The 19,287-nt window shown below is 53.2% G+C and overlaps 2 protein-coding genes across 5 annotated transcripts in view; one reads left to right on the plus strand and one right to left on the minus strand.

The window, feature by feature from the left end:
• Positions 1-27: 27 nt before the first annotated feature.
• alms1 (ALMS1 centrosome and basal body associated protein) lies at positions 28-13,762 on the plus strand. The gene is made up of 15 exons (XM_067243347.1): positions 28-1,350; positions 1,589-1,748; positions 2,100-3,260; positions 4,283-4,404; positions 6,524-7,427; positions 7,670-7,789; positions 8,392-8,592; positions 8,833-9,821; positions 10,635-10,740; positions 10,919-11,140; positions 11,696-11,961; positions 12,054-12,222; positions 12,307-12,364; positions 13,097-13,196; positions 13,463-13,762. The coding sequence occupies exons 1-15, from the start codon at positions 28-30 to the stop codon at positions 13,505-13,507; spliced, it is 5,946 nt and encodes a 1,981-aa protein (XP_067099448.1). The 3' UTR covers positions 13,508-13,762.
• A 207-nt stretch (positions 13,763-13,969) lies between these two features.
• dctn1b (dynactin 1b) overlaps positions 13,970-19,287 on the minus strand; it is a 30,716-nt gene continuing 25,398 nt past the window's right edge. For all 4 annotated transcript variants that reach the window (XM_067242666.1, XM_067242665.1, XM_067242668.1 and 1 more), the window contains 8 exons: positions 19,117-19,245; positions 18,806-18,948; positions 18,338-18,504; positions 17,452-17,576; positions 16,262-16,448; positions 16,095-16,168; positions 15,726-15,815; positions 13,970-15,190 (listed from right to left, as the gene is read on the minus strand). In XM_067242666.1, the coding sequence (XP_067098767.1) occupies positions 15,053-15,190; positions 15,726-15,815; positions 16,095-16,168; positions 16,262-16,448; positions 17,452-17,576; positions 18,338-18,504; positions 18,806-18,948; positions 19,117-19,245 (1,053 nt within the window). In that variant the 3' untranslated portion in view covers positions 13,970-15,052. The remainder of the gene's footprint in view (positions 15,191-15,725; positions 15,816-16,094; positions 16,169-16,261; positions 16,449-17,451; positions 17,577-18,337; positions 18,505-18,805; positions 18,949-19,116; positions 19,246-19,287) is intronic.

A 19,287-nucleotide genomic window follows, 5' to 3' on the forward strand; every position in this document is an offset into this window, starting at 1 on the left:
ACCGAGACGGGACAACACTCCTCACAGATGTCACAGATTTCGAACATCACCGTCCGTTCGCCAAACGCTCAACCAGATGACGGTGCTGACGCACTCCACAGAGAGCTCCGCTCTGAGGCGGAGAGAATCCGCAGCTTCGAGCCCGAGAGCCTCACCCCAGACCAGGAGAACGCAACAGCCGACACCCCCCTCACAGGGAGGGTGGGTGCCACCAGAGGGCTCCTGGTCGGAGTGAGTGGGACGGGGCTTCTGTCAGCTGGCTACAGCGTGGAGCGAGGACACAGGGAGAGGGACCTGTGGTCCTCAGGGAACCAGACAGGGACAGATGGGTCCCTCCTGGGCTTCCTCCCTCAGCCTGTGTCCCAGTCTACTCCCGGTGTTTTCCACGCACCCGTCAGAACCGGTTCTAAGCCCAAACTGGGACTGCTGTCAGCCATCGGGTCTAACCCGGACGTCTCGCATCTCTCAGGTTCCAGGAGGCCCTCACAGCCAGCGGCAGTTTCTATGCCGGATATCGACGCCATCGACCTGGTTGGCCCACAGCCAGGCTACGAAGCATCCGGAAAGGTTCACTCTCTTCCGAGTCTGAACTACCTGCAGAAGGTAGACGCCTGGAGGACCAATCAGAGCTCGATGAAGACCTCCCTGTTTGATAGCCTGGCTCTGCAGGGGTTCTCTGGTGTGTCTCCCAAACAGAGGGCCTACGACGCCGTCTCAGGCCCTCTGAACCGCATGCTGACTCAGCAGGGGGCTGGCCAGCACCAGGCCATTCCTGGCCCCAGCTCAGACCAGAACCCCACCACACCCCTCTCCGGGCCCTTCTCCCCGACCAGGGGAGAGGCAGTGGGCTGTGCCCCCCTGAGGGAGGACGGGGGGGTGGCCGGGGGCCCTCCGGGGTCCGCCCTTGGCAGGTCTCAGTCCCACTCTTCTCTCAGCACGGTAGTCACAACCATCCAGCATGCTGAACAGCCACGGAGGGAAGAGGGGAGCAGCCAGGCGCTGGGCCAGGCTGGGACAGCCACCCCCAGGGAGCCGGAGGGGGGTGAGAGGGGTGCAGGCCCAGGTCAGGCCCCAGGGGCCGGGCGTGGCGCGGAGCTGCAGCAGGCCAGCACAGCTCAGCCCTCTGGTGTCGCAGACCTGGGCTGGTTCAGTGACGTGTCCACTCCCCGCGACGGGAGCGCCGTGTTCTCCAGCTCCCAGGACAGCGGCCACAGCGGGCGGAACTTGGGCGCCTCCGCGGGGGCGTCGTCCGCGGTGAGCCTGGAGGTGGACAACTACGCCCCCTACTGGAACTCCAAACCCTCCACTCCTGCCAGGGAGAGAGAGCTCAACATTGAAGACAGAATTCCGGTAATTCATCATTTTGTTGGTGTAAATAAAAGAAGTTTGTTATAGTATTTAGTATCTAGTAATACTATGTAGTATATTAGTATATTCTTTATATATTTGTATTGATTATATTTGAATATGCACCATTTGTATGTCACATTATAATAGCGTCTCGAATTAATCAAATCAAATATTCAGTGGACCTAGTTAACCCATTCATAACTACAATCCACATCTTTCCTTTCAATATTTTATACAGCTGTACCTCCGTAACCTCGGTATTGACCAATCCCCTTCAACGATCCTCACTCCGTTTGCACCCAGAGGACCAATCAGAGAGCCCGAGTTTTCTCCCACGGATCTGTGCACGGTGAAGGGGTCCGTGGGGACCCCCACCAAGAGCAGCCAGCCCTCGGAAGGTACGACAGGGACGTCACTGCTGTCACTCCAAAAGGATATCATTATGGAGGTTTTACGATGCTTTTATCCAAAGCAATGTACAGGGGGATTTGAACCTGTGATAAATACTCCACCACTGAGCTATACCCATCCCAATTCAGCTAGATGTTGCACTTGCAGAATGTTTCCTTCTTTTCCACACTCAGGCCTATTTATAAAATAAATGGGTAAAATAATGTTACTGTACCCAACAATTCAGCTAGATATACTTTATATATATATAAAAAAAAAAAAGAGAAAATGTGGATAGGTATTGCAGTGGGAGAATGCATGTATAATACAGGGCTTGCTGTCTCCCCTGGTGTTCTCAGGTGACAGCCCCCATAAAGAGGAGTTCTCCAGGGCTAGCCTTCTCTCCATGGACTCCAGCCTCTCCATCCCTCTGAGTGTGGACAGCCTCCATCCCATGGCCCCCTACCGTGATCCCAATACCTCCTCCCCCCTAGACAGAGATCCCAGCCAGGGCAGTGTGAGGCTGGCCCTCAGCACCGTCAGCCCCCAGCCCCAGGACACCCACCAGCCTCCCCAGCCCAGCAGGCCGGGTGTGCCCAGCCACGCTGCCACAGAGCTCGGGGAGAGGTACGAGGGCCTGGCTCCCGGGGGGCAGAGGACCGGAGCCCCAGAGCCTGAAGTGAGCATGGAGCAGAGTCGCGAGGACTCCTTCGTCGGCTCCAAGACCCTGCAGGAGATCAGGAGGCTGCTGGGCCGGGCAGAGAACATCGTCTCAGGGGGCTCCTCCTCTTCCTCATCCCCAGGAGGGTCCCAGCCGCACTTGGACGAAGACTCCCTCTTCTCCGCGAGGAACAGGATGGAGAGTTTCCAGAGGTCGTCCCTCACGTGCTCGTCGGCTGGGGACCTGCGGACCTACTCGACATCGTTGGTCTGGGGCCGGTCCTCCTCAGACTCCATGCTGCTGGTGGAGAGGCTGAGAGAGAACTCCACGGGAACGGAGACCGGGAGGCCCCCCAGGGAGCCAGCCCACCAGCCCGGCCAGACCCTGAGCCCCAGGGAGGCCTGCGTGAGAGGAGGACAGCCCCGGGACGGCTCCGCGGGCACGGGCTCTGACCTGCCGCTGCCTAAGGCCGTGAGGAGGGCGGAGCCCGAGGGCTGCAGTGCCGGGCCGTCGGACGCAGCGGCACGTGGCCAGCTCCCCGTCCCACCAATCAACACGCTGCCCGGTCAGCATGCGGCTGCTACTGCAGTCCAGCCTCGCCCCGCCCTCAGAGAGACACCAGGGGGTGGGGAGGAGGAGGGGGACGCAGAGGGCGTGGAGGAGGAGATCTCCCCGTTCTCCTCCCCCTCCTCCTCGTCCTCCTCCGCGGTGGGCTCGGGGCAGGGCGCGGGCAGTGAGGGCAGCAGCAGCAGCTCTCTGGCTGCCAGGGTCGCCAGGCTCCTGCAGAGAGAGTCTCCGGCCACTATGGTCTCCAGCAGAGCCAGCTCCAACACTGACCTGGAGGAGAGTCGAGCCAGAGGTACTGCACACACACACACACACACATCCTCCTGACACACACACACTTCCTCCTGACACACACTACCTCACACCTAGCTTGTTACGCCAGATTATTTCATGTAGTGAGTCAAACCCCTTGGTACACAGGAACTACATTTAAATGTCTGTTATGGACATTTTTGGATCAATATGTTTTAATAGTGGTAAAACTTTAAAGCTCTTTTGTTCATTGATAAAGGACGTGCCAGTGACTCGTTTAAGTAAGGTTAAGAGGGGGGAGAATGACTCAGAGGAACATGAGGTGCTGAAGCTCTGTGGCACGGTTTACCCTAGAGGATGGGTGAAGCATTTTATAATGCCTTCCATCTTGAGAGTGAATGAAGTCTGGTTGTCTTAAGGTATTTCTGACCTGAGAGGGGAAGTTCTTGAAAGGGTCATTTGAAGACATGCAGTTTAAGGTGCTGTTGAAGCAGCTGTTTGACCTTTGGCTCACAGAAGAGACATGGGACAGTTACATTGAGGGATTGTTTTGTGATGACCATATGTTCTAAGTTTACAACAGACCCTTGTGTGAATTGTGAACGCCACCACTCTGGCAGATGACTCTGATAGGGTCCTCTGGTATTTGACTGGTCACAGAGTGCTCTGTTTCGTGCTGTAATATTCCAACAAATCATTTGTATCAATCCGGCAAATCGTATCAATGTAGAAATGCAGTGTCGTCAGAACTTCCTTTACACGTCTCAGTCAGTAAGCACGTGCAGTCATACCTTTCCAATCCAGTCAGAAGCCAGGTGTGTTTGCTGCGTTTGTATTTGTTCAATCCTAGTACATTCACTTTATTATTCATTCGGAAGTTAATTCAAGTGGTCAGGTAACTTTTGTACAGTTAAGGAATAAGTATAGACCGGTAACAACAACAATAATATAGACACAATAGAGGCATTGAAATATAGAATAAAACAGCTAACTGCTTGCAGCTGTGAGGTACACTGAACGTGCCTGTGTGAGTGAGTCCTGAGGCCCAGCGTGTTGTTGCAGAGTGGATCAAGCTGAAGCTGTCGGGCCTGCAGTGTGAACCCCTGGAGCTGGACGCAGAGGACCGCTTGAGGATCGAGGAGATCAAGAGGGAGCTCCTGCTCAGCACCACACACACCTTCAAGGTACCCCTCCTGTCCTGTCCCCAACACCACACACACCTTCAAGGTACCCCTCCTGTCCTGTCCCCAACACCACACACACCTTCAGGGTACCCCTCCTGTCCCCAACACCACACACACCTTCAGGGTACCCCTCCTGTCCCCAACACCACACACACCTTCAGGGTACCCCTCCTGTCCCCAACACCACACACACCTTCAGGGTACCCCTCCTGTCCCCAACACCACACACACCTTCAGGGTACCCCTCCTGTCCCCAACACCACACACACCTTCAGGGTACCCCTCCTGTCCCCAACACCACACACACCTTCAAGGTACCCCTCCTGTCCTGTCCCCAACACCACACACACCTTCAGGGTACCCCTCCTGTCCCCAACACCACACACACCTTCAGGGTACCCCTCCTGTCCCCAACACCACACACACCTTCAGGGTACCCCTCCTGTCCCCAACACCACACACACCTTCAGGGTACCCCTCCTGTCCCCAACACCACACACACCTTCAGGGTACCCCTCCTGTCCCCAACACCACACACACCTTCAGGGTACCCCTCCTGTCCTGTCCCCAACACCACACACACCTTCAGGGTACCCTCCTGTCCTGTCCCCAACACCACACACACCTTCAGGGTACCCTCCTGTCCTGTCCCCAACACCACACACACCTTCAGGGTACCCTCCTGTCCTGCCCCCCTATAGAAAGGACAGTGCGGCGAGAACAACGTCACACCTCCAAATAATATCCACCCAAGTCCCCAACACCACACAACACACTGCATTGGAGAGACTCAACAACAGAACCTCCCTGACCTTTCCGGATGATGAGCAGTATTTGTTTTGTTTTGGTGGCAGCCTCCTGGACTCCTAGTCTGATGCTGAAGGAACCAGGTGTGTTGTGGGCATGGTGTGCTTCGATTGTGGTGCCAGCAACACCAGTGCTAATGATCCCACCTCCAAGTTCTCCTGTGGGTGGATGTTGAGAGAACAGGGTTGCTGTGTTGTGGGGAGGTTGCTGTGTTTTTGGGAGGTTGCTGTGTTGTGGGAATGTTATTGTGGCGTGTGGAGGTTGTTGTGTTTTTGAATACATTTTCCTCTACCTACAAAAACACTGTACAGACAGGCAGCCAATCATGGAGCAGAGAAACAAACGTGTTTCCGTCCTGTTATGGAAATTTTTGGATAAATATGTTTTAATAGTGGTAAACTGTAAAGCTCCGTTGTTCATTAAAGTCCTGAGACTAGTTTAAAAGGTTGAGAGGTTGTAAAGTGTTAGCATAAGGCTTCAGAGGGATGTATGTTTGACCTGGTCAGCATCTTTATGGACTTCTATCCATAAAATGGAGATGTTTGTGTTGGGGGTAACGCAAAAACCTGGTTTGTTTGAGTAGATTGGTTGATTTACTTTTGAGCTAGCTGACCCTTCCAAAACGGACAGTAAACCATTTGTCTGGTCAACGTCAAGAGTATTATGATTTTCCCTTGGTGTGAGGTGTGTTAAGAGTGACTGAACCTGCTCGGAAGAACGTCGGAGCCGCCCGATCGCAAATCGTAAATATTCAGAATATTTACGATCAGAAATCCTGTGTGGGGGGGAGCAAAGCGGTTAAGTCTAGGATTTTTTTTGGTCCTCATGTTTGTGGTCTCTCACATTTTGAAAATCTTAAAAGATTAAAAAAATATTTTAGTGTGTACCCAGCATTAGGAGAATCTGACTGACGTTTATTGAATGATTGATATGGATAGTAATAACCAGATGTTAGGTACTATAGGATTGTATGTATATTGTTCGTCACCACTCCATCGAACGACTTGTAGCAATACATGTCCTCCGGTATGACTGGTCACAGAGAGCTCTGTTTCCTGCTGTAATATTCAAATAAAGAATTTGGGTCAATCCGGCCGTCATATCAATCTAGAAATACAGTGCTGTCGGAAACCTTTTTATTCAATATATAGATTCGTATTATTATCGATCAATATAAAAAAAAAAACATCACAATAAAATTGTTGGCCATATCGCTCAGCCTTGGTGAATGATGTTGTGTGAAAGTTGTTGGTGTTTTGTGTATGTGTGTGATGTCCCAGTGGATTGAAGCTGTCTCCTTTCCTCTTTGCAGAGCCAGGGAAGCACCGACACAGAGAGCAGCGCTGCCTCAAGCCTGCCTCTCCCCCTGCCTCCCTCCCAGCCAGCAGAGCGGTTCAGTGCCCTCAGAGCCGCAGAGGAACGTCTGTCCCACCAGCTCCAGACCCTAACCATGGCCTCCCTAGACCCCAACCAGCCCCCTGCCCCTCTGCCCCTAAACCCCAGCCTCCACCCCCCTCAGCCCCAGAACCTGGAGGGCCGTGTTCGAGAGATCGCCCACAGGGAGGGTGTGAGCCTCCCCAGGGCGCACCTTCCACCGCCCCTCACCTCCATCACCATCACCACCTGCCGCCGCTCTCCCTCCCCCCTGCCTCCCTCCAGTCCGGAGCCCCTACAGCTCGCCCAGCTCTCCAGGGAGGGGGTCCCGCCGCCCGCCCCCCAGCCGGACCGCCCCCCCACAACCCACCAAGGAGGCACAGCAGCAGAGCCAGCCTCCGCGCCTCAGCCCAACGGCCACCACGCCAGAACCATGAACCATGTGGAGGTCCAGGCTGGGCCGGAGGAGGCGGGGCTGGGACGGGACACCACAGGACGCAGCCAGGGCTCTGCTACCATCAACCCTCCAGGCCAGGCACCAGGCCACGTGTCCCTGCTCCACCTCACCCTCTCCCCCAAGCCCACCGAGCACACCCAGGCCCCAGCCCTCTCCTCCAGACACTCTTCCGCCCTCACAGGCCCTCTCCATGATGGCCACACCCCACAGTCTACGCTGACCAATCAGGAGAGGGCTGGGACAACCAGAGAACCAATGAGAAGACGGGATGTGTCGGTACAGTTTGCTACCACAGTGCCTGAGTGGAAGACCTCCTCCAGGTACCCACAATCCTTCACTCCTCCACAGAGACTGGCTCCCCCCTCCAGACCCATTCGTACTCCAGGTAAGGATTCTGACAGCTCGCAGTACTTCCCTATGCCAGGCGTGGTGCTGTAGTTTCAAGTTCATTTGCCAAACGCAACAAGGGCAGGCCACCTCTTGGTCCTACTCCTCTCGACTGTTTCCCAGTGGTCTAAGATGTCAGGATATCTAAGATGATGTGGTCTAAGATGTTCTTCTGTCCAAGATGTCAGGACACACAGGAGATGTGCTCTCCAGTTCTGAGGAATGTTCTGTGCCCTGCAGCTGTGCCGGTTCTGCTTCCATACAAACCTCTGGGCAGCGAGAACATGTTCTACGTCCCCCAGACCGAGGCCCAGCTCTCCCCTATCCGCTCCGACACCACCGTAGAGAGCTCCCACACGGGTAGGACTACACACACACACACACACACACGCACACACACACACAAAGAGGTGCCTTAGTGCATGGTCATAACCAGCTCTTCACTCTTCATCTGTCATAGCCACTAAAGCCATCTCCAGTTTAGTTTTCAAAATAGATGATCACTCTATAAGGAAGACAATGTGAAGACAATGAATTCCAGATAATGATCCCATTAAAACATTCTACTGAGTAGAGTATCTTGAACTGACTGACTGATTAATGCACACACACACACACACTCACACACACACACACACACACAGGGAAGCATCTGCTCCTGTGTCATGTGCACCGTGCTCCTCATGAATAACTCATGTCTCTGAAACAAAGACTGGGCCGGCCCGGGCACACACCCACACACACTGGTGCACCTCAGAGAGAAGGGTCCCTCTCAGCCTCACATAGCTCTCTGTGTGTCTCTCTCTGTGTGTCTCTCCCTGTTTGCGTTTCTTGCCCTCTCCCGTCTTTCTCTATCTCGGTCTCTATCTTTCTCTCACCTTTTCTGGTCTCTCTCTCGGTCGCTCTTTTTCTCCTACTCTCCCTTTTTTTGCTCTCTCTTGGTCTCTCCGCCCCACCTCCAGGCTCAGACGACGCCGTGCCCCCTCAGTTCAGCGCTGACGTCCTGGGCTCCCGTGACCAGGAGGGGGAGGAGCAAGGGGTGGACCGGGGGGTGAACATCAGGCACACCGAGGGCATCTACAGCAAGAGGCTGAGGGGGGCTGGAGTCAGCATGCAGGGTGGACTCATCCAGGCTGGAGTCAGCCTGCAGCCTGGACACGCAGGTGAGCTGGGCTGAGGGGGTGGGAGGAGGCGTGTGGATGAGGGGAGATGTTGATTGTCGAGAGTAGCATGTACTATAGAGACTGTGAATAAACACAGCCACTCGAAGGAATCTAGGACACCTCTGACAGCACTGAAGATGGACGACATCATGCGTCACAAAGCACCTCGTTTGTGGGAGTCCGTTTTGTAAAGACACTATGATCCAGTATGTAACAGGATGTGTGTCCTTCCCCTCGTAGGTGCTGAGTCGCCGCTGGAGAGCAGCTCATATGGAAACGAGAGACAGGCTCCTCCCTCTTTCCCTCAAGGAGGAGAAGCGCCGAGCTCGGGCTCTGCTGGCGCTGTGAGAGACCAGCGTACCACCTTTGACCTCCCGGAGGGACGTGGCTGGCGCTCCCCCAGCCTGGGAGAGGAAGGGGAGGAGTTTCAGCCTCTCCCTGGAGAGCTGGACTACAGCATGGACCGCTCCTGCCCTGGCCCCGCTCACACACCGCTCCCACAGGAAGCCTGGGGGCCAGAGAGGCGGGGCTTCCCTAAGCCCGCCCCCCAGCAGACTGGCAGGTCTCTCGACCAACTGTGGCGCAGGTTCAGCCAGAGGTGGAGCCTGGAGGAGTCCCGCCCCACCAGTGAGAGGGAGGCGTCCCTGCTGGAGCGCCTGGAGCGCCTGTCACGTCTGATCCACAGCGGCACGCCGTCGACCCTCACCTACCCAGACCCAGCCGCCCTGGGGGAGGACGCCGTGGGACCGGGAGACGCCGGGAGGAGGGCGGAGGAGGGAGAGGGGAGGAGGACGAGAGAGGAGAGGACGAGAGAGGAGAGGACGAGAGAGGAGAGGACGAGAGAGGAGAGGACGGAGGGCAGCGGGAGAGGAGGAGTTCGACAGGCGTGGCTGCAGGAGGCCCAGACCCAGGAGGCGGAGCCATTGGCGGCGAAAGAGGAAGACGAGGAGAGCAGGGCGGGCTGCGGCCCCTCCCCCAGCCGGCACCTGTGGCCGGCGGAGAGGGAGCGTGCCGACAGCGTCTCGGAGAGCAGCAGCTCCAGGTCCACAGTGGACACGGCCCGCCTGGTGAGGGCCTTCGGGGCCGGGCGAGTCAGAGGACTGAAGACTGGCACCAAGCTCAGGAAACTGCACAGCACCATCCACCAGCAGAGGCAGAGCCTGGGGCAGAGGCAGGGCAGGACCCCTCCCCTCCTCCTCTCAGAGACCACAGCAACAGATGAGTCCATAGTACGTACTAGTCACACTCATACAGCTGTCAGCTGATGCATTTTTGCATGCAAATGTACACTGGCAGTGATTATCTTCATCGTACATCTGCCGGTGAGGTCCATAATGAAAGGAAATTCTAATGAACCACCACAACCTCCTACAGAAACAAGGTTTATTCCAGTTCACAGCTATTATATCTGTTTCAGTACTGTAGATATGTCCTGTACTGAACATAACACAAACATCTCTCGCACCTTGTTTGTGCAGCAGTTGAGGTTGCCGTGGTCATTTGACGTCTCTTTATTTTGAGGCTTTGCACGTAGCGTAACTCACCACATAAGTTTTATTTTGTGAAAGTGATTTAGATGCATAAAATACATGACTAAAATACACAGCACAGTACCCAGGAAGTAGTGAGGAGCAGGAACATCTGAGGTTGTAGTGGAGGGACTCAGTGCTAGTGTCAGTATGTAGCTAGTGTAATAAATCAATAAGCCTGAAGAGGGTGTGATATATCGCTAAATAACTAATTTCTCTACTAGCACAACCCATGGGTTATTTGAATATATCACAACCCCCGAGTAGTTTATTGCTTTTATGCAGCGGTTGCAACAATGGGAAAGTGCTTGAAACTAACAAGTAACTTGTTATCCCATGTGGATGTGCAGGAACATCCCTAATTGAGCTGTGAAAAGGTTTACAGGCTGTACCACGGTTGTCCTCAGGTGTCGGATGTTGAGGTTGGAACCATAGCTAACTGGTTGGTGTTGTTAGTAATGGAGGTAAGCATGCATAGCTAACTGGTGGATGTTTGTTGTTGTTGCTTCGTAGATGACTGCTGACTCGGCGTCGTCCGCCAGCACCTACACCACACGCCGTGGGCCCTCCCTCTCCGCCACGAGGGGCGTCAAGCGGGTCAGCAGGGGAGTCCAGGCAGGTCAGAGGTCAACCGCTCAATCCTGTAGATTTTGTTAAGAGACCAGCCACTCACCCTCCAGAGACAAGACACTCATCTCACATGGGTTTCTGGGCTCCTCTCCTCCCTTGTTCTACTCCTCTCCTGCTGCTCCTCCTCCCCTCTTTCTTCTCCCTCCTCCTCCCCTGCTCCTCCTCAGGTGACATGGAGGTCATAAGTAAGGGGACTAGGAGCCACACCCGGGACGTTGGCACCACCTTCCCCTCCCCTGCCCCGTCCCAGAGGGGGCCTCCCTCCCTGGCTTCCTCCTCCAGCGGGGAGAGGGGCAGGGCGGGGGGCAGGAGCCCTCCCAAGACCCAGACATTCCTCCGAGACAAGAAGACCAGTACCCTCAGGGGACAACCCAAGCACTACCCACGCGGTGAGTAGCAGAGGATCGCCTACTAAACTGAATTCAAGTTCCTTTTTTAATCCAGATGGGAATCCAATACCCCCAGCAATCACCCAGTGTAGGACCGTATCCTAGCACCAGTGTAGGACCGTATCCTAGCACCAGTGTAGGACCGTATCCTAGCACCAGTGTAGGACCATATCCTAGCACCAGTGTAGGACCGTATCCTAGCACCAGTGTAGGACAGTATGCTAGCACCAGTGTAGAACTGTATCGTAGCACCAGTGTAGGACCGTATCCTAGCACCAGTGTAGGACCATATCCTAGCGGCAGTGTAGGACCGTATCCTAGCACCAGTGTAGGACCATATCCTAGCGGCAGTGTAGAACCGTATCGTAGCACCAGTGTAGGACCGTATCTTAGCGCCAGTGTAGGACCATATCCTAGCACCAGTGTAGGACCGTATCCAAGCACCAGTGTAGGACCGTATCCAAGCACCAGTGTAGGACCACATCAGAGCAGAGATGCACATGACTGCCGGGTGTTGCCATGGCGCTCATTCTGACCCAGAGTGCCGCCCGCCAGGTGTGTCCTGGTTCCTTCCTGCGGAGGACCTGAAAGCTGAAGCCCGGAAGGAGAACCAGCCAGAGGGGCACCCGGCCCCCACGCCCGGCCCACTCTGGGTTGAGGCCTCAAACAGGCCCTGGAGAGAGCCCCTCAGGCCCCGCCAGGCAGAGCAGAGCCGGACCACGACCAGGGAGGGGACCCGGGGTTCCAGACCCGGTGGGACCGAACCTCCGCCTCAGCCCAGCAGCAAGCCTCCCTCTGCGCTGGTCCGCATCTCTCTGCAGGTCAGTCTCTGCCGGAGCCAGCTAGCAGTTATCATGTTTAACCGTGGCTCTCACATTCGCTCTGTGCATTTCCTCCTCCTCTCGCCCACCAGGAGGCCCTGGAGCTGCGCAGGCCAGAGTTCATGTCTCGCTCGCGGGAGAGGATCCGGCGCCTGGCCCTGCAGGTGGAGGAGAGGAGGCTGCAGGCCATCTTCAGCAGGGAGAGAGATGAGCTCTTCAACAGGCCCGGGGCAGCAGGGCGGCTGCACAGACCTCATGCAGGTACACACACGAATTGAATGCACCTAAACTAGCATATCCACACAGGCGATGGGTACGAAGCTGATGTGTTTGTTTTGTACTCAGGTCCATCACTGCTCAGAAGGGCCGTTCCAAAGAAGGAGATGGTCCAAAGATCCAAACAGTAAGTTCTAGGAGTGTCTATTTACAGATGTGTGTGTGTTAATATTATCTTTTATTATATGGCAACGACAGTACAAGCGTTCTGATTGGCTAATGGGTAGTCATGCCAGCCGCGTATTGACCTCCTCGCCGGTCTGATACGGATCCTTATTGCCCTCTGACGTCACCTTCAAAATGAGCGATATCGAGGAGTCAGAGTTTTACTATCCAGATGATAATGAAGACATCAACAGCGACGAGGAAATTCTTAACTTTCTAAAAGAGCAGAAAAGTATGAACACAGAGAGAAAAACGACAAGCGCTAGGCAGATTGCTAGGTTTGGTTGCTCAGATTTCCAGATTGGTTGCTAGGCAACACCTGAAACACCGTGAGAAGACTTGAGCTGAACAAAACGACATGTTTTCTATTTACAATTACCATTTATTTTCATTTACAAAATGAAAAGAGCTAAACATGCCATATAATAAACAACTTACTAACCTCGACCGTTCGGCTTTGCCAATACGTTAAAGCCTCAGTTTGATATTTCCCGGCATGACCTCACTCTCGGTTAGTAAGTAGTTAATGTCATAATAATGCACACAACCCTGGTGTGTGCTGCTGTTCTCCTGTGAGTGTTATTAACATGACCAGCGTTAAAGCCAGTGGTCCAGACACACACAGACTTCACACAGTGCCCCACACAAACACACAGATTCTGGTATTCTAATGAGATGGTGTGTGGTGCTCCAGGATCTACTCCCAGCTGGCGGAGGTGCAGAAGAGGAGGGAGGAGGACAGAAGGAAGGCAGAGTACCGCTCCTACAGGCTCAACGCCCAGCTCTACAACAAGGTACACGTCTCCCTCATTCAGCAGGCACTTCCATCCACACGTACAAAGAACAGCGGAAAATCCAAAGGCGATCAGAAGTGCACAGTTCTAACAGTATTTTGGTAGTTAAGTGTCAAGGAACGTCTTCTGACCGCTGGAATACTGTCAGACCCACACGTCTGGTCCTTGATGTCCAGCTGTACTGATCCCCTGCATCTCTGATTGGTCTGCGGGGGAACTGGATGTTTCCTCGTTATTTCCAGTGACTGGATGTTTTTCTCCCGCAGAAAATCACCAACCGTGTGTTGGGTCGGCGAACACCTTGGCAGTGATGCTGACGCGTCTACAGGAGGCGCTGAACGCTTCATTAAATTAGAGTGCTGTGACAAGATGGTTTTTACTTTTAAGTATTATTTAGATCCTGATTTATCTTACTAAAATCAATTATTTATTCTGGAAAAAGCTTTGTTTTAAGAAATTATGTTTTCTGCTTGTGGTTTTGGAGAAAAGTTTGAGAGAAATTCTAATCCTTAACCTTGTTTGTCTACATAAAAACTTATGAAATGTTTTATTTGGGTTGGATTGGTTGGGGGGTTTTTTATGCAAAAAAAATAAATTGGTTTATTCAACAATGAAACAGCTTTCCATGGCAGCATGCTCAGACACACAGGTGAGTGACGAGTCTCCTGATCTTCAACCACGCTGGTCGAGATGCTCTCAAGAAAAGTTCATCCACAGTATTTTACTGACTCAGACTCGACTCAGAAATGACAAAAGAAGCGGCATCTGATTTGTCATTGTCCATGTCTTTATTGTTGGGTGGTTACAGCGCTGGGAGAGGCTACAGGTCACAGAGAGGGCACAGAGAGAGCCAGGGGCTGGGCTGGGACACATTTTCTTTCAAGATGCTAATAATGCGATAAGTTCTCAACGTCAAAACCCCAAACCTCCTCAATACAGAATACTGTTGGTGTGTACATGTTTGTTTTTCACTAGATATAAATACATAATATAACAATCTAATATGATGTAGCTTTAAGTGTATTAAAATAAAAAGCTTTTTTTAAATCCAAAGATGAAAAATGTGGCGGGTTAAAAAACATAGAATCTTTGGCAGAGATGTTGTTTTTGCAATGAATGAGGTTTGAGCTAGAAAGTAAAGGATAAGGCATATGACCAGTCTGAACCGCGAGTATCTCTGCAACGTCAGGCCAGGACACGGTAATTCTACACAATGATATGTTTCTCGAACACCTTAAAAATGCGATACAATTCAATATATTAGCTCTGAAGTTTCATATTAGGTTACATTACTCACATGGTAAATCACAAATACCAAGCATGTAAAAGTGTCCTGCAACAATGTACTCGCGTTCGTGTGCAATAAATACTAAAATTACCCGGAAAAAAAATTGGTACTTCTATCATTTAAGACAAACAATGCTCCTTAATAAAAGTAACTTTTAAAGTAATAGTATTTAAAGTCAATACTTATGTGCAAGAAAATCAACTAATGCTTCATAAAATCCCTTATTCCGTTTTTTTTTCCTTCTCTGAAATCCTTTTGAGGAAGTAGTGTTCTGTACTGTAGCCATGATGTAACTTGGACAAAGACCTCAAATCAACCTGACCTCCCAGCTGATCATCCCTTTAATTGTGATGTATAACGAGGGTACAACAGCGGATCACGTCAGACTCAGCAACATCAGAGTGGCGTCATCATATGTGCTGAGTCGTTAACGCAACCTTGATAGAATAACAAGCAGATGCACTGTTGGCCTATAGGGCTTCGTCCTACTAACCACACACAGCGAACAGCAGGAGGGTGGAGGCTAGTCTCAAGCAGGGCTGTGGGGGGCGGGGCTGCAGGCGGGGGCTTAGGTCAGCAGGAGGCGGTGCACTCTCTGGAGCTCAGCCTGTGATAGGACGAGACGGTGAGCCTGCTCCTGACCCCGGGAGCACGGCAGCATGACCCTGCCCACCAACACTGTGTCCCCCCTCCTCTCCTCCTTGGCCTGAAACACACCGGACAGCAAGAGGAAGGTAGTGACAACATGCACACCTGCTAACTCGCTAGTTACTGACCAGAGACAGTTACTAACTTCTCACACAGTTACTGACCAGAGACAGGTACTAACTTATCACACAGTTACTGACCAGAGACAGGTACTACCTTATCACACAGTTACTGACCAGAGACATGTACTAACTTATCACAGTTACTGACCAGAGACAGGTACTAACTTATCACACAGTTACTGACCAGAGACAGGTACTAACTTATCACACAGTTACTGACCAGAGACAGGTACTAACTTATCACACAGTTACTGACCAGAGACAGGTACTAACTTCTCACACAGTTACTGACCAGAGACAGGTACTAACTTCTCACACAGTTACTGACCAGAGACAGGTACTAACTTATCACACAGTTACTGACCAGAGACAGGTACTAACTTATCACATAGTTACTGGGTAGTGTTCCCTCCAACTGAACCAAGCTATTGGTTGAACTGCCCTGGAGTGCTCCCCAGGTGGAGTGTTTACCTTAACAAAAGCCGCGGAGGGGAACGTGGCGAAGTCTGAGGAGGCCCGAGCGCCAGGACGCTGAGTCACCACGTGCTCCGCTACCTCATCCTGAGGAACCAGGAAGAACCAGGGCGGATCAGGAGGGGCAGATTCCAGATGGGAAACGTACACATTTGCACATGTAATGTAATTCATTCATTTAGCAAAAGCTTTTATCCAAAGAGATGTACATGTGGGGGGGATTTCAACCGGTAACCTCTTGATCTACAGTCAACTGCTCTAATACAGCGCCACCCCCATCCCTGCCAATTACACATTGTGCCACATTCTACGGCGGGTTAGATCCACTGAGCTACACTTAATAAATCACTGAGAGTCATACTGTACCTTCAGTCTGTCAAGGGTGTCACTTAGAGACTGGAGTCTGGCCGTCTGTTCCAGGAGCTGGGCGCTAGGAGTGACTGCAAACAAACACACAACCACCTCAACTGTTACTGATATGAAGGCCAGAGATGGTGTCGATGATGTCGGCCATGCCGGCTCGTGAGCTTCACCTGGAGACCTCCCGGTGACGTCGACCACTTTGATGTTGGCGCTCATCTGCAGCAGTGTGTCCAGCAGTTGGTCCGTCTTGCGGTAGAGGGCGCTGGAGAGCACCTCCGGACGGGCGCCGTCTCTGGACGGCAGCTTGGCCACGTTGAGGGGCGGCAGGGAGGCCAGCTGGACACGCATCTTCTCAGCCTGGGAGAGAGAGGGAGGAGAGTACAGAGGAGAGAGGGTGGAGGGAGGGAGGAGAGTACAGAGGAGAGAGGGAGGAGGGAGGGAGGAGAGTACAGAGGAGAGAGGGTGGAGGGAGGGAGGAGAGTACAGAGGAGAGAGGGAGGAGGGAGGGAGGAGAGTACAGAGGAGAGAGGGAGGAGGGAGGGAGGAGAGTACAGAGGAGAGAGGGAGGGAGGAGAGTACAGAGGAGAGGGGGTGGAGGGAGGGAGGAGAGTACAGAGGAGAGAGGGAGGAGAGTACAGAGGAGAGAGGGTGGAGGGAAGGAGGAGAGTACAGAGGAGAGAGGGAGGAGAGTACAGAGGAGAGAGGGTGGAGGGAGGGAGGAGAGTACAGAGGAGAGAGGGAGGAGGGAGGAGAGTACAGAGGAGAGAGGGAGGAGGGAGGAGAGTACAGAGGAGAGAGGGTGGAGGGAGGGAGGAGAGTACAGAGGAGAGAGGGTGGAGGGAGGAGAGTACAGAGGAGAGAGGGAGGAGGGAGGGAGGAGAGAGGGAGGAGAGGAGAGAGGGAGGAGGGAGGGAGGGAGGAGAGTACAGAGGAGAGAGGGAGGAGGGAGGAGAGTACAGAGGAGAGAGGGAGGAGGGAGGGAGGAGAGGAGAGAGGGAGGAGGGAGGGAGGAGAGTACAGAGGAGAGAGGGTGGAGGGAGGAGAGTACAGAGGAGAGAGGGTGGGAGGAGTATGTATTAATATTGCTTTCATCCAAAGCACTGTACAGTACAGGGGGAACCTGTACTGCAACCTCTTGATCTGCAAAATGCTCTAACCACCTCCATTCACTGAGATATCATGTTAGGATCAAACTTCACGGGGTCGAACATATCTGACAAAACGCTTTATAAAATCCCTTGAAACCTTGTTTGCTTTTTGAGGTAGTTTCGATTCTGTACTGCAGCCATTTCTGTATAGTATCCATCTGCCTCGGTAATGATACGGCGCTGAAGCACCCTCCTCCACCAGCGTGTCATACCTTCAGCTTGTTGTTCTCGTTCTTCAGGTGCTTGATGCTGAGTCGCTGAGCATCGATCTGCTGAGTCAGCAGGGGGGAATCTACCACCTGCAGCCCCGCCCCCATAGCTGCCATCACACCCCCTCCTGGAGGGAGAACACACACGCGTCACCTATGTCCTGTACATACAGCTGTACTGTAATGTTTACCGACTGTAATACTCATCCAATCATCCATTACGGGAGTGATAATAATATTGACTACAGTATGTACTATACAGCCATGCAGTATCGACATGTTACCCAGTAGACACAGCCATATGAATACATTCAGACAAACAAAACACGTATGCACTATTTGCTATATTAGTCTAGTTATGAATGTTAAACCCATCTAACGTGACTGGAGCCGACTAGCCTGGTACAGGATGTAACTAGCCAGGTTCAGGATGTAACTAGCCAGGTTCAAGATGTAACTAGCCAGGTTCAGGATGTAACTAGCCAGGTTTGGGATGCTAACAGCTTGGTTAAGGAAGCGTCAAGTCTGCTATCTGTTATTGTCCATAGTGAAAACGAGGAAGTACAGATAGTGTGCAGGATGGGTGAGTGAGAGGGGGAGGAGTACCTTTCTGTTCCTCTGTGGAGTTGGGGGGGACAGGAAGCAGATGAGGAGGGGGGGAGAGGGGGGAAGAAGAGATGCAGATGAAGGAGAGAGATAGGCAGGGTTAGGGTCAAGAGACGGCCTGGGTGAGCCAAGGTATTAAACAGCTGATTAGATCGCAGCATTTCTTTTCTGACAACAACCATCATTGATTGGTCTGAGCCTATACGAGTACATGCACAGCTCGGAGCATCTTTTGTCTGAGGTGGGCCGTTCTCCCAGGTGAGAGAGTAGTCTTCGGTCTCACCTCCTGCCATCCCCGTGACGACAGACGCGATGCCCGACGGAGGCGTCCCTCTCAGGCCGTCCATGGTCATCTTTGATTGGCTGCTGAGACGCAGTTTCAGCTCCGCCTTTTCCGCCTCAAGCTGGTCGATGTCGGCCTGCAGGGCGTCCATGGTTTCCTCAAACTCCCTGCAGAAGGAGTGGGGGACACCGGTCAGGTAAACAGCTGTATGGTCTCAAACTCCCTGGAGGGGGGGGGGGGGGGGGCTGTGGGCTGTAGGCTTAATTAAATGATGTGACGCTAAAGTCATCTTTTTAAAAGCTTCACAGACCTCAACCCTCAGAAAAGGAAAACTATCAACCTAACCAGTCCCAGGGTGAGAAAGGGAGGGCCTATCAGACGGGTGAACATGCCCCTGGCAGCAGCCGGTGTGAGGGGGGACCCTGCCAGTGCTTCCCCAGGCAGGGGGGACCGAGGGGCCACACGTACTTCTCCTTCTTCCTCAGCAGCGTCTGGGTCTCGTCCAGCCTGGTCTGGATCTTCTCCACGCGCTCGTCCGCATCTCTGGACGAGCTGTCCAGCTTCTTCTCCAGCAGGCTGAGACGCACGCTGGCCTCGCTCAGCTCCTCCCCCTGAGGACACACACACACAGACACCACGCAGACACACACACAAATGCACACCACGCACGCAGACACACATACACCCGTGTCGGTGAATCTCCATGTGACCTGCCACCGTGTGGTTTGTGTGTAACACTGGGTCGCTGCTTTCCTCCCGTCCAGGAAGTGTCTCCGCACCTTGATCTTCAGGGACTTCTTCAGCTCCTTGACGACGGTCTCTCTGTCCTCCAGCTTCATGCCCAGACCCTCAGCGTCGGTGATCTCCGCACGCAGCGCCGCCGCCCGCACCTCCACCGGTGGAGGATTCTGGGAGGGACACACCACGTCAGCGGTCAGCTGAGGCCGGGC

This window comes from Osmerus mordax, chromosome 9 (assembly GCF_038355195.1).
Source record: "Osmerus mordax isolate fOsmMor3 chromosome 9, fOsmMor3.pri, whole genome shotgun sequence".
Classification (NCBI taxonomy): Eukaryota; Metazoa; Chordata; class Actinopteri; order Osmeriformes; family Osmeridae; genus Osmerus; species Osmerus mordax.

Bases quoted from the DNA above. Each gene is read 5' to 3' on its own strand.
- alms1 (XM_067243347.1), top strand. From the start codon at position 28: ATGTCACAGATTTCGAACATCACCGTCCGTTCGCCAAACGCTCAACCA. The intron at 7,790-8,391 runs GTAGGACTACAC...CCCCACCTCCAG, and splicing joins CGTAGAGAGCTCCCACACGG to GCTCAGACGACGCCGTGCCC. The intron at 11,141-11,695 runs GTGAGTAGCAGA...GCCGCCCGCCAG, and splicing joins ACCCAAGCACTACCCACGCG to GTGTGTCCTGGTTCCTTCCT.